The sequence below is a fragment of the Aphelocoma coerulescens genome, chromosome 5 (assembly GCF_041296385.1).
Source record: "Aphelocoma coerulescens isolate FSJ_1873_10779 chromosome 5, UR_Acoe_1.0, whole genome shotgun sequence".
NCBI classification, from domain to species: domain Eukaryota; kingdom Metazoa; phylum Chordata; class Aves; order Passeriformes; family Corvidae; genus Aphelocoma; species Aphelocoma coerulescens.
This window is the reverse complement of record NC_091019.1, coordinates 4,115,433-4,129,078: the sequence shown is the minus strand read 5'-3', so window position 1 is coordinate 4,129,078 and position 13,646 is coordinate 4,115,433. Positions and strand designations below refer to the sequence as shown.

At 40.9% G+C, this 13,646-nt stretch overlaps 1 protein-coding gene across 2 annotated transcripts; it reads left to right on the top strand.

The window, feature by feature from the left end:
• The first annotated feature begins 274 nt into the window (after positions 1 to 274).
• SMIM38 (small integral membrane protein 38) lies at positions 275 to 8,105 on the top strand. Of its 2 annotated transcripts, none has more exons than XM_069016427.1 (2): positions 275 to 557; positions 4,451 to 8,105. In XM_069016427.1, exon 2 carries the CDS (start codon positions 5,015 to 5,017, stop codon positions 5,144 to 5,146), a length of 132 nt encoding a protein of 43 aa, XP_068872528.1. In that variant the 5' UTR covers positions 275 to 557; positions 4,451 to 5,014; the 3' UTR covers positions 5,147 to 8,105. The 2 variants fall into 2 exon arrangements, with proteins under 2 accessions (XP_068872528.1, XP_068872527.1); XM_069016426.1 differs by lacking the exon at positions 275 to 557 and adding an exon at positions 576 to 1,252.
• The last annotated feature ends 5,541 nt before the right edge of the window (positions 8,106 to 13,646 follow it).

Below are 13,646 nucleotides of genomic sequence, written 5' to 3'. Positions count from 1 at the left end.
AGGTTGGCTTAGGGCTAGATCAATGTGCCTGGTCAAATTTGGTGATAATTCCTTAATTTCCCCAGCAAGAACCCCTGAGGTTCTTTCTACCCCCAAAATTAGGCATCTAGCTGAGTGTGAAAACATAGTGAACTGTGTATGGTCTCTTTGATCACTAAGGAGATAATAATTGCTCCATAACAAGCTGTTCTGAACTTTGTAACATCAGTCTTAAATATTTATGGCTGTTTTTTTTCCATTGAGTCACCAAGTATTTCTGTATTTTTATGTTTGTTCACAATTAGGTGGACATTCTGGACATTACTGGTCTTTTAATTGATTGGTGTGACTAGGTATCATGGCATCTATGTGACCTCTTCTGGTGCTGCTGGGTCATGTTCTGCTCCAATTCCTAGTAAAAATTCCCATAAAAGAAAGGGAACCAAGATGTCTCCTGCTGACCATCACCCCACCCAGCAGCACATGGAGGTGGTCATGGAATGACAGCAGAAGTCTCATCAAGTCTTTTTGGAAATACAGATGTCTTCAGGTAATCACTTTTAAGACTGATTTATAAGGTTTTGTTTCATTTCCTTCTAGTCCTTTTCCTTCACTTTTATTGCTGTTTCCTGCAATCTGTGCTCTTTTGTTGCATTTAAATCTCACTTTTGACACCTTTGAGGATGAGCTGGAGTTTTACAAACACTTGTGGTTTTATGGAGGCTGAACTTAGTCTTAAGGGAAGAAATATGTAACAAATGAGGTATCTTCTTTCTGGCCTTGTTTTCCGTGGTTATGGAAATGGGCATACCGAACTCATTGTGGTGGGAGGAGTGTGTTTGCTGGGGATTTTCCAGAAGAAAACCAGTGGGGCAGGTGTTGACTTTGCTTTGACTCTATGCAACACTGAGTGATCTTGATATGTGCACGTTATCACAACTTATGTGGAGCAATAATTGACTCTGAATGTCAGATTTTGTCCTCTAAAGCGGTGGCTACTTGATCTGGCTCTTTTTAAGTGGTATTTTGTTTTCAGTGTGATATAGAATGCTTGCTCAGGAGGTTTCACATACGTAACCTGGAGCAAGGTGCCTTTTTGACTCTGATAACTACAGAAGGCACGTGATTCAGACAGATAAGTGCTGGTCTTGAATTTTTCCTTTTTTCTTATTTAACAAAGAACCCAGAACTTCTTATTAGCCTTGCCGACACCTGCAACCCTTTGCTGTTTCCTTTGGTAGATATCCTGACTTTTGAACGTGTGGAAAATGCAGTAAGTCAAATATTCTATTTTTTAATTCTAGTTTACTTATATTTTGGGATCTATTTCAAACTGGTGATAACAGTGGGTGTTTTATGGTTCTTGTTGTATCATCTGCTTTGTCGCTTGTAACTTTACTTGTTATTTTAAAATTTTGGGAATGTAGTGACATTTTAGGAGATTCCTTTATAAGGGAATTTGAAAATGAGATGTGAAATCTGTTGCCTTACATTTTAAAAGCCAACAAGACTGCATAATATGTACTTTTTTTTTCCTGAACTGCTCTTCAATGGGCATTTACCAGGACAATTAATTATGTGATAATTTAAAAACAAAATACAAAATTTGTCTTGGAAGTAGTTTCAAATTAGAGGGTTTTAATAAATATTTACAGCAGAATAGGGTAGTAATGTTGGTTATGTGATGAAAACATATGTGAGTAATAAAATATCACCCGTCAGAAATACTGTTCTATCATGTCATTGCTCCCTAGAGAGATGACTAGCTGAAAAACGATTTTAACAAAATAAACTCTGAACAGAGAGGATGCTTTTATGGGTGATACAGCACACATTCTTCAAAAAAGGCACATCATTAAAAATGGTGCCAGACATTAGGAACATCTGTTGTGTGAAAAAGTAAATTTGGGAAAATCCAAATAATAATGCTCAATGTGTAGGCTTTACATAGTGCTTTTCCTCACTCATTCTCAAAATACTTTGCAAAGAGGGGAAGAACAACTACCCATGTTAAACTGCATTTTCTAAAATCCAGCCACACCAGCTTTCATCTGGCATTTAAATTCGCCTTGCTCATGCCGTGCCATTAATTTTCCGTGGGAGGAAATCTGTCCCAAGAAGTGAAATCCAAGCAGGAAAGCACTGTCCTTCCATCTTGGGCAGCATTCCTGTGTGTGAATAAATGCAGAGTGCCAAGCTGACAGCCGTGGCATGCGGAGCCAGGGAGCTGCCATTGCCCGGGCAGCCGGCGTGGAAGCTCCCCTGGCTTTGTGTCAGCCTGTCCCAGGCGCATCCCGGTGCCAGGCGCCAGGGATGTGCCGCCTCTGTTCCGGCTTTGACACCTCGCGGGGATCGCCGGAGCCGGCGGAGCTGAGAACCACTGATGGGCCCGGGGAGCAGGAGGCACCTGTTGTTCCCTTGGCACTGGAATGAAGCCCCAATTCATGCCTGGCGTGCCCTTAAATAGCTGCCGGGCTTCTGGGCGCTAACAGACTGAGCTGGAGCTGGTGGCCAAGGCGTGGGATGTGCTGGATTACAGCTAATGCTGAAATCGGTGGTTTTCAGTAATCCTGCTGGAGCACAGACAGCAGCACTGCACCAGGCTGGAGGAAGAGGGCTGTCACAAAAGATGTGCTTTCATTGGACCCATCCAGATGGGCCAACACAAAGTTACTGCTTCTCTAAAAAAAATTCACATACTGTTGCCTCAACCAGTAATTAATTGTACAGCTACAAAATGAGCCAGTTGCCCAAGCGAGTAAATAATGTAGAGCTCCTGTCTTGCAGGGGTTGTGTTGCAGCAGATAGAGCCACTGAACAGTTCGTCCAAGTGTTTTTCCTGCTGAAATCCCTTTCAGACGAGATGGCGATTTCCTTTCTTCTCATTTGTGTGGGCGTAGGTATCTTAAAAGAGCAGGTTAGAGGAACAGCTGTCAGGGATGACATAGTCGATCTTACTTTAGGGCAAGCTGGTAGACCTTTTGGGCCCTTTTCATCCTTTTTCCTGTAGCCATAGATGACCCTAGTAACATATATATATATATTTATCTGTTCTGTCCAGCCTGCTGCATTCTTTCAGCAAAATCTTTGCTAGTTGAATGGAGCAGCTCCTTTAAACCCAGCAGCTTTTGGAATCTGTAGGTATAAAAAGGCATTGTTTGGTGCACCTCCTCAAAGATTCCTTCTTAGTCATGATTGTGTGTACTCATCCCTTGGTTGAACCTTCCTGTGCGGAGGAATTTGAGTTGATTCCCATTCCTTCATAAATGCATGCAGGGCAATATGTCAGACTTTCTTTCCTTTTAAGCAATCTGACCAGTTCTGACACTTTCCACCTCCATGAAAGAATCCATGTGGTAGTTGAGAGCACCCATTAGTGTGAACAAACTCCTGAAACCCCTGAAAGTATTTGCTTTGCTCTGCCATTTAACTGCTTACAAAGCCCAGGGCTTTGCTTCTGATACACAGCCAAAAAAAGGGAACAGACTATTTTATTTTTTTCAAACTGCAGTGTAAATCTGTTTCTGTTGGCTGCGTAGAAGGCAAGGTGTTGGCTTTCATGAGGTTACCCCAATCCAGGACAAATTTGACCAGAAAGTGATACTCTGAGAGGATACTGACAGTCAGTATTTTGGTTTGACATTTGGTTTAATGCAGAATTTCTGAAAATCAGGGAAGCAACTCTGACTCCGGGCTGTTGCTTGAACCACATCCAAGTCACTTCACTTACTGCTGATCCTTCCCAATTTTGCCTTCACAACTCTACATGTCCAGGCCCAGGCAATGAATTGCTTAAACATCAAAGTTCCTTGTTTTCTTCTTGAACTGGGTCCTGGAGTTTGTACTAATTCTAATGAGGACTTGGCATCTACAAGGACCTCAAGGTATTACTGTACCTATTCCCTGAATTTAAGGGAAAAAGAATGTAGAATTCCCAAAGCTTTACGTCTCCAAATCAGGCTTTAATTTCTTTTTAGACGGAAAGTGCAGTTTCTGGGGAAAGAAGCTTGCTGGTTAGTAAGTCTGAAAAGATCTTAGCAGTTCCAGTAATTACTCATTTTATCAACCCATCCATATTTAAAGTGAGCTAAACCGAGTTCTTTCCTATAATGTCTACTTCAAATAATGCTGCTTTACATTTGGAGAGCCAAATAAGGAAACAGAGCATAATCTTACAGGAGTTTTGTTCCCTTTTAGTTTGCACGGCTCAGACTTGCTGTAACAAGAGCACTTCTTTCTATGAAACCTTTTTAACATATTCGACTAAACAAACTATCTCCTAAAGAAAGCAGGAACATTTGTGTGTGTGTGTGTGTGTGCTTTGCTCTAGCCTTGGCTCTCGAGGACATTTCTGCATTTGTCAATGTACTAAATGAGCGATGCATTTTGGACAGCTTCTGTGTTCTGATTTGTTTTCTTGTGCTTTTTTGTCTCCCCCTCCCCCCCCTTCTTCCCCTTTTCATTTGTCTAGGGGGGAAAAAAAAGCTCCTCCAGTGTTGTTTCCTGCAAAGACCATTCTTAAGAGCTCGTTGGACAGCGCAGGACTCTTGAAGTGATAGCTAATTGGTGAAAGAAAGGCCCTGATTGTCTTGAGGGAGCTGGAAAGTGCTGCGTGTGCTGCTGAAAGGGACTAGGGAGAAGGTGCCTGGTTTCGCTGAGCAGCTGCTGCTGGAGATGTTTGGAGATTACATCAGCATTGGAAAAAAGGGGCCAAAAAAAAAAAAAAAGTCCAACTTCACAGAGACGGAGTTTATGGAGGTTTTTTTCCCCCTTCCAAAGGTCTTCTGACAATACTGTCATTGTCAATATAAGAGTTGTTAATTCTTTATGAATAGCACATGGGGCCTCTTGACTAAATAGTACGTTACATGTCCCAAATCTGTCAGCTGGACTCTTCTCTCACATGCTAGTGAGATCACTTTGATTGGAATGTTAGAGGAATTGCTGGGCTGGCCGTGCAGAACTGAATACTGCATTATATAATTAGATCTCCCAGAGTATTTTTTTCACATTACCTCATTATTCTAGCTTAAATATGGAATCAGTCCTTTTGATGGTTTTACTGGTTGTAATTATATTAATACGATTCATTTTGTGGTCCTGTCTTAGTGCTTATATAGATTATAAACTGTCCCGAAGGTTTCCTGACACAAGAAAAGAGGACTAAGGGACTTCAAAAGCCTCGTTCAGATTTGAATTGACAATGGGGAGAGCTGGATAAGGTAAATGGAGCTAGAGCAGCTTTTACCTTGGGATCTGATGAGAGAGAAATGACCTGTTGAGACTCCAGCCAAGTGAAGATTCTGCAGAAAGCCTCACGCTGACGGAGGGGAAGGGATGACAACTGATTGAGTCAAATGACTTCCTATCCAACTTTGGAATGAATTTACTGTTGGGAACAGACTTGTGGACTTCTGCCAATTAAATGATATGGACAAGCTGGAAGGAGCCCTCTTCCTGGGCAACCCAAGAGTGCTCAGTGTCCACGTGCCACCCTGTGGGCCGGCAGGAGCGGGTTTTTAGCTGGCTGGTTGATTTGTTACCAAATTCCTCATGGCTCTTCCCAGTCAGATCTGAAACTGACTGAATGGCTTTAGCTGACCATAACCTGCCAAATATTCACATTTCTTAGCAAGAGATATATCTGAGTACCAGTACAAGGTGGATACCACCAGAATAATCTGTTCCATGGATTTGTGTCTCAGAGATCGTCTGATGGACTCTGGCTGTGCTTCAGCACCAACAACAGATGGGGTGACAAAATGAGTGAGTTTTGACACCAAAGCCCTGCAAGGGGCCTTCATCTCTAGCCTTAAATAAGCACCCTGCTTGGACACTGGAGGATTTGACTACTTGCCCAAGGACAAAGTGACTTGAACGTTCTTGGTTAAGTTCCTTGGCAAAAGGAAATAAATTTTTCTGAGTAAATTGTCTTCTTCAAAATAACTTAAAATAGTTATATTAAGTCAAACCTAAATCTCATGGCAACTCAGTGTAATACTGTCTTTTGAGAACTGAATTTTTCTACAGTAAAGATAGGAAAATTGTATTACCTTGCCTGAGAAATGCACTATCCTTGGCCCAGTCACTCTTAAAAAAAGTCCTTTTTTTGTTTGATCATCTTCTATCTCATGTGAAAATGAAGGTTACTGCTTTACTGCTTCATATACTTATTTCTGTGTCTCTTGGTAGCTCACATGATGATATCAGAGTTCAGCTAGGTAAAAGCCTACAGTATTCCCATACAGAGTTTCTGGCCCATTTATGACTCACACACTCCTACAGGCTTGTCATTAGTAACTGTTCATCAGCTCTTATCATTTTGTATTTTAAAGCCTCCTAAAAATCAGACATGAAAGCTGGTATGTGCTTAGGCAGTGGAACAGGGTAAATGTCAGGTCAATTGATTTCAGCCTCAGATTTTATTTATGGTGGATGACCAGTCTACAAAACAGCCTGTAATGCTTGAAGGTGCATGTCATGAGTTTGAAATCCTGCCAGATGACAATAAATTATATGTAGATGTAACTAACCCCTTGTCTGTTTCTGTGATTCTTAATTTTAATGATAATTCTGTCCTTTTTCTGCTTCCCCAACACCAGCAAGCCACAAAGGGAAAGTGAAATGTTGTCTACTTTATGTGCAGACATACCTTTGATAATGAGTAACTGGAAAAATAGGCACAGTGATCCATTTTTCTTCTTTCAGTTAATCATCGCTATTCTGAGCTGTTGTGTGCAAAACAAAGCTTGTGGAGAAATTGATACTGCCTTTAAGAAATAAATCTTTAAATTCTTTATTTCTGTCACATTGAAGTTGCATTTGGCAGTGTCATGTTTGTATTAATTGTTTAAAAGTGTGGATGTAATGAGAAGGGCTACAGGTGAAGTTGTGGCTTACTGCCTTTAACATTTGGGGATGTTGGAACTGACACCGGTAGGGAATTCACAACTTTGATTTGTTTATCCCTGCAGGACAGGATTTCAAATTTCCCCTGTAAATCAGAGCATGTGGTCCTGTAATGGACCATATCCTATGGACTGGTTCCATTGGTATTTGTGTATCTAGAACATTTGATTTGGACCTTACTTGAGTCACGTGAGTTGCACTCTAATTATAAGGGTGGTCTGGCCAAATTTATTAGAACATCCATGTTTTGAGGCACACTTAATTAATTTAATAATTATAAAAAATTTTGACGGAAGAGTTAATTTAGATCTTGATGCCTGTAAAATCCTCATGCATTCAAAGCAGTTTTAACAGAAACTTGGTTAATTTCTGTGCATTCATATAGTTGTTATCCCATCCTGCAGGATGTGGAAAGCCATCCCTGTTTATCCTGCATTACAAAATTCGGACTATCAGACTTCCAAGAGTGCAAAATATAAAGGAGATTGAGATCTTCCTCTTTATTCCCATAGGTCTTTGCCCTCTCTCTTTTCATGCAGATAATAAAAATCTAAGCCCTTTAAGTGTGGTATGATGTGAAATTGTCCACTGGTATTTCCTGGTGGGATCCTATGGAGCACTCTGCTGAGATTTAGACATTTAAAAGATATTTATGCACTATTGATTTTTTTGCCTTTAGGATATGTATTTAAAAATAAATAAGTGCTTAATGTCAGGTTTGAGCTGTGGACAGTGTGAATGAAGATTGCAGGGTGGAGCCCCCTTTCAAGACATGAAACAATGGTATGTGTAAAGAAAGAGAAAAATAAAAGTGAAATACTGCGATATTTAAATCCTTGCTAATGTAAAATTAATTGTATTTTTTATATATAGATTAAAATCTACTGTATGTTAATGTATTTGGTATGTTTTAATAATTTATATCATTAACATGCCAAGCAGTTGCCAGAATGACTATGTAACCTACTGAGAAGAAACCCCACTCTTTTCTTGAAGACATTATTTTGAAGAACCTTTAAGATGGGGTTAGATACACATATATATATATATGTATATGAATATATATTAAAATAGACTATGTTCATACATATAAACCAAAAATAAAACTGTATGATGTATGGATGCAGAACTGGTCTGTTTTAGGGCTGTGCTAATTTATGGCAACTGTTTTCGTGGTACCAATAGTACCAATAAAACCAAATTTTCATTGTCCAGTGTTGATGCATTTTCAAGTTCCAGTGTTGATGCTCTTTTTTTTTTCCCTTTAACTAGGGCTGAAAGATCTTTCTAAGCTGTAAAAACTCAGTTGGTTGTAAATATCCTGTTCATCTGCAAATGCAATTCCCATCCCACATTGTGTAATGTGCAAAAAGTCGGCATTTTACGCACTGCATTATGGTATGGAGGACTAATTACAGACAAGCTCATGGTCATCTGAGCACGTAATTATATTTATTGATTAAAATAATTCCATGATTTCATTTTTCAGTTCCATTACACTGGTACCCACTTAAACAATTCCTGTCAAACTGTGTAAACCAGAGTGCTGAAGGGTTTCCTTAAACGGATCTGGCGATGCAACAGGTGGCCTAATTACTTTAGGTAGGTCCATTGCAGCCAAATTCGGGGAGGAGAAGCTGAAGACACAAGTAGGGCTATGACTGACTCTCACAGAGGGAATCTGGACATCTGGGGGCCCAGTCACCAACTGTTTCAATGAACTGCCACCTCATAAACCGGGAAATCTCTTAACCCGTGTTCATGTTCCGTGTCACGGCCCTAGGGAATGGGAAAGTATTGTTAGGGTCTCCCTGTCAGGATTCATGTAGGTGTCAAACTGCTGGACAATTAAATGGCAGAAGTCCTGTCCTGGTTAGTTAGCAGGGACACGGAGTTACTCCAGAAAGGCGGTTGGGTTATGCTTGTTTGCCACCAAAGTGGGTGACCTGAGAGGGTGGCCCTTTCACTGCAGGCAGGGCTTGTAACAGCATCTACTGCTAAGGCTGCCAGGCCCTTCCAGCCCTAAAGGCCTATTTTCAGCTGTTCACAACTTTGTCAAAGTAGCTTTTCAAACTAAATTTTTCCATGTTTCATTTGGTGTCTGCCTCCGTCTGAATTCTCTTCAGACAGTTTCAGCCAGAACAGTTTAATGTCTTCCAAGAACAAGACTAGGGGAAAACACATTGTTTTACCCATGCTACAAAAATATTGGCAATACTTTTTTTCCTGAAAAGTTGTAGTTGTCCCACTCTGGGAGAAAATTTTTACTGAGCCCTGTCAGGGATATGTAACTCTTGTTCACATCAAGAAAATTTTGTAGCTACCTACCACAGATTCAAGGGGTAGAAGATCAGATATGACGTGGGGAAATGAGGATAAAGAAACTGGCAGGGAGAAAAAGGAATTACAGTAAGGTTTTAGGTAAAGAGGGTAAGTGGGCCATGCATAGTTAGTGAAAGGCAATCTGGACTGCACCATGTAGGAGAACTGGCTCTAGGAGTGAGTGAGAGTGAAGGCACACTAGATGAAATCAGGATATTTTGGACAGGATGAAAGTGGAGTTGGGAAATCTATGACCTAAAACATTCTATGACTCTATGACCAGACTGAAATCAGGAGGCTAACACTTATTTAGCAAAGTGCTTTTACTTGGAACAAGGAAGTCCAGGGAACTGTCAAGGGGATAAGAACTGCATAAAACGTTTGCTTGAATCACTATTCTTTTAAAACATTGATATAAATCCTGGAACCTAAGTATCATCCTTTTTTTTGCCTGTCAGCAAATTTTTGTTTTGGCTGGTGAAGCATTGTGTGCTGAGCATCTAGAGGGCTGTACTAATAGGATGCAACAGAGCTGAGCACTGACATTAAGAAAGTAATAGAATTAAGGATTTGTATACAACTTCTGCTCTGTTCCCTGAGTATCATGACAGCTTCTTTTGCTCATTTGTTGCACAGGATGAAATGCTCTGGGTCTGAAGCTTGCAGGAGCAATGCTTTGAATATCCCAGAAATAGAGTGATAGACTATGAAATACAGAGCTTAGGAAGACTTAAGTTTTGAGTACAGTGTTGAGGAAATTAATCCTGTCTTTGTCCATCATTGAGTTCTAAGTGAAAACACTTAGAGATATTTATTCTTTGCTTTGATGCTGCTTACCTGAAGATCCTGGGTCTAATTTGCTTATTTGCTAGTTTGCTATTTGCTAAGGACCATAAACTGCAGCTTGTCAGTTTAACAAATAAAGTAGTGCCAGTTTAACAAACTAACTGGTACACTGAGAAACCACATTCTGAGAATCTGAAGTAAGACATGTAAAATAAGTAGATTCAAAAGGAGGAATTCCCCTGTACCTTTTTTTTTTTTTTTAATTGCAAAATGAGATAATGCAGATATGGGAAAAGTGTTAATCAACATTTGCAAAACACACACACATTATGGAAGAAAATTAGAAGGAAATTATTTCTGTGAGGAGGAGAAAGTGCTGATAAAGAAGAAAACGTGAGAACTTATTAAGCAAGCACTGACCATCCTGTCCAGCAAATGTGGCAGGAATATCTTGGAAAACTAATCTCCTTGGCAAATGAGTATAGCAAAATGGAGGGAAAGTATCTTTACCTCCCCATAGGTATGTGAAGAAATCAATAGTTGCTTGTCTCTAAGGTGCTAATGAGTGCCCAGATATGCATAGTCCCACTTATTTTCCAGACCCTTTTCATAGCTGACTATCCCATAGATGTGGAGCTTCCATCTCTGAGATGTGAGTGCTCTGGGTGTGTGAAGAAATTTAAATACATTTATTTAGAATGGAAACACCCACAGCATTTAGGCATGTGTGGGAGGCTTTTAATTTTGCGTGTTGGCCTTAGATCCTCAGACCACATATCAGTGGTACATGTCTAAATCTCTTTTTTCTTTTTGGAAAGGCCCAGGTGAGTTTGAAACCTGGGTCCTGTATTTAAAGGAATATTTGAACCTAGGTCTATCCTGTGTGAGTTTAGAACCATTTCCTGACTGCCTGCCCTTCGAGAATTGTCAGCCTTACAACTCTTCAGCCAAGTTTCTAACTGATGCTTATGAGGTGGAGAGTCTCTATTTTGTTCTTTCAATAATGTCTTTTTCTTTGCCACTAGGTTATAAAAAACCTCCAAATAATTAGTGCTCTTTCCTGGGAATTATTACCAAATCATAAAACCTAGAATTAGTTGTTTCTCCTCCCTAGTCATTGTATGAAGACAAATTCATGGAAGAAGGATTCATCAAGGGCTATTAAGTGCAGGAAATCCTTGTGCTAGAGAGTGCTGAGAGCTGAAAAGGATATTAAAGAAGCATCACCAAATGCTTGTCCTATTCTTAGTCTCTTTGTAGACATCCCCTGTCATTATGATGGGAAAGGGTGCAGAGTTAGCTGATTCTGCAGGGTTCTTCTCTGCTACAGTATTTCTCTTTGCATTTGAACAATAAGAATCTGTCCATTATGTTATTTAGAATAGGTCACTGGGACAAATGTTTTCAGAGGGTTGGAAGAGCTGGCTTCTATTGGCTGTGTCCTGGACAGAGCAGTGTTGTGCTAAAAGGATGGGAGAGGAGGACAGCAGGGAGAACTGGGAGCTGCCTGCAGACATGTGACTTCCACACTTTCTATGCTGATCCCAGAGCAGGTTTTTCCAGGAGCATCCCTAGTGATGGGATATCTGGTTTTGTGTCTTGCTCTCTTGTCTCTTTCCTTAGACGTGCTTTCCTTGGCGGGCGCCTCAGACCGAGCACAGCGACTTCCAGATTTTCAGTCCCTGCAAAATGTCTTCCACCACGCCTACGTTTAAAAGGGCACAGGATCCAGCCAGCTAATTTGTTCCTAGACAGTTAAACTTCTTTACATGAGCTCCAGACCCTGGAGTAGGTTTAACATACTATTTAAAGAGTATGTGAGCAGAGGGGACGGATCTGTATCTCTCTTAGAGCAATAATCTAATTGGAGGTCGTCCTTTGTGTAACCCTGTTAACATTTTAGACTATTCTGGGAAACCCCATGGTCCAAATACTGTGGAATGTAGTTAGGAAAAACAGTGTTTTCTCAAATATTTCAGATGTGGAATATTTATTTTGTAGCCAGAGAAACTTGTTACCGAGCAACTGACCATGAGTAGGATCCTCTGCCAACTAGAAAAAAAGGAAAGAAACCTACTTACCTCTCCTCAGGCTGCATGTGAGAGTTTACAATGCAACCAGGAGAAATTTATTACGAAGTATCCATTCGACAGGATTCATTGTTAGTGGTCTCAGGTCAGTCAGGTCTTTCCCCTTCACCTGCCTCTGAGTCATATAATTGGCAGAAGAAGCCACTAGTCAAGGTATTGGTGAAGGGAAACCACTTTCAGATCCACCCCATTTTGAAGACTGTTTTTTCAAATCCCTGGGTAATGGAGTTCGATTGTTCATTCTTTGCTGGTCCAAAACCGGGCAAGGAGACAACTCGGGATTCTGCTCAGATTGTTTTATCGACTGGATAGACTTGCTTGAGCAGGCTTCCAGAGGCTCAGGTATTATTTGTTTTTAGAATTCAAGTACCCAAGCTGTTTTTCAGAGGAGCTAAAGATGCTCAGCTTGCACACAGCGGGTGAAGTTCAAAAAGGAAACTTGGAGCAATGTGGTGGTAAGTGTTCCACACAAGCAAAGCATTCCCTACTGCACAAATCTGTTGAATGGGGAGTGTCTGTCTGGGGAGTTGTTGGTAAGCAAAGCTGCCCATTTCACTGGATGCAGCTGGAGCAAGCAGTCATTCCGGATTAACCCTGATGTTTTGGAGATTCACTCCCTGTGCTGGGAATGGCTGTCATCAATGCTTCCACCTCTGCTTCTGGACTGAGGCCTTTAGCAGCCATAATAATGGGGGAAAGTGTTCATTAACTGCTCTTTTGAAGTAGAAACGGCCTGTTTGGCCACAAATGGGCACAATAGAAAATGACACCTACCCAGATAAAGAGGGAGGGGAACATGAATGTGGCTTGATACAAGAATCAGGCTTGTAGCAGGTCACAAAACTCTAAAAAGATCTGTGAATTTGGAGGGTTTTGGAGCAGTCTCAGTGATGGTTCAGAACTTTCCGCAGGATATCTGAGCACTGTTTCTCAAAGCATGGATCTTTGGGTGTTTCCCAGAGACACCCAGGAAGCCCCTGTTTATCTGTTTATCCGGTGTGTCTTGGTTTATCTGCTCTTTGTCGTGTGGCCAGTGCACTTCCATGCTTCACTGCCTACTTTGGAGATGCTGCTTGGGTTTCTGCTAGGAGAGGTCATATGTCAAATTCCTTCTGTTTCTGAGCACAATAGAAGCTTGCCCGTGAAGCTGCTGCTCAGCCTCCTAAAGCTTCCTCTCCAACCTTGGCTCTTCTTCCCACTTTGTCCCCCTCCTTCAGAATAATGCCTGTCAGTTGACCTCATTTAGCAGTCAAGGCCTCCACATGGTGACATCACCTGTTCTGCAGCTTGGTCTTCAACTGCTGGTGGAGATTGTGTGCACACATGGTGGCTTGGTCAGCTTCAGTGACCACAGATGATTTTAAAATTGCAGTGTTACATCAGGCATTTTCGTGGCTCCCGGGAATTAATTGGAAAGTTCAAGTTGTGGCTTACTTAAAAAAAAAAAAACAGAAAAAAAGAAAAAAAGTTATTTCAAATTTATTTCAATCGTGCAAGAATGATTATTCTTCGGTAAGTCAGGAAAAGATTTACTGGACATGAAGATAAAGATGCTTACCA

Coding starts and splice junctions, on each gene's coding strand:
- SMIM38 (XM_069016427.1), top strand. CDS start 5,015: ATGGAATCAGTCCTTTTGATGGTTTTACTGGTTGTAATTATATTAATA.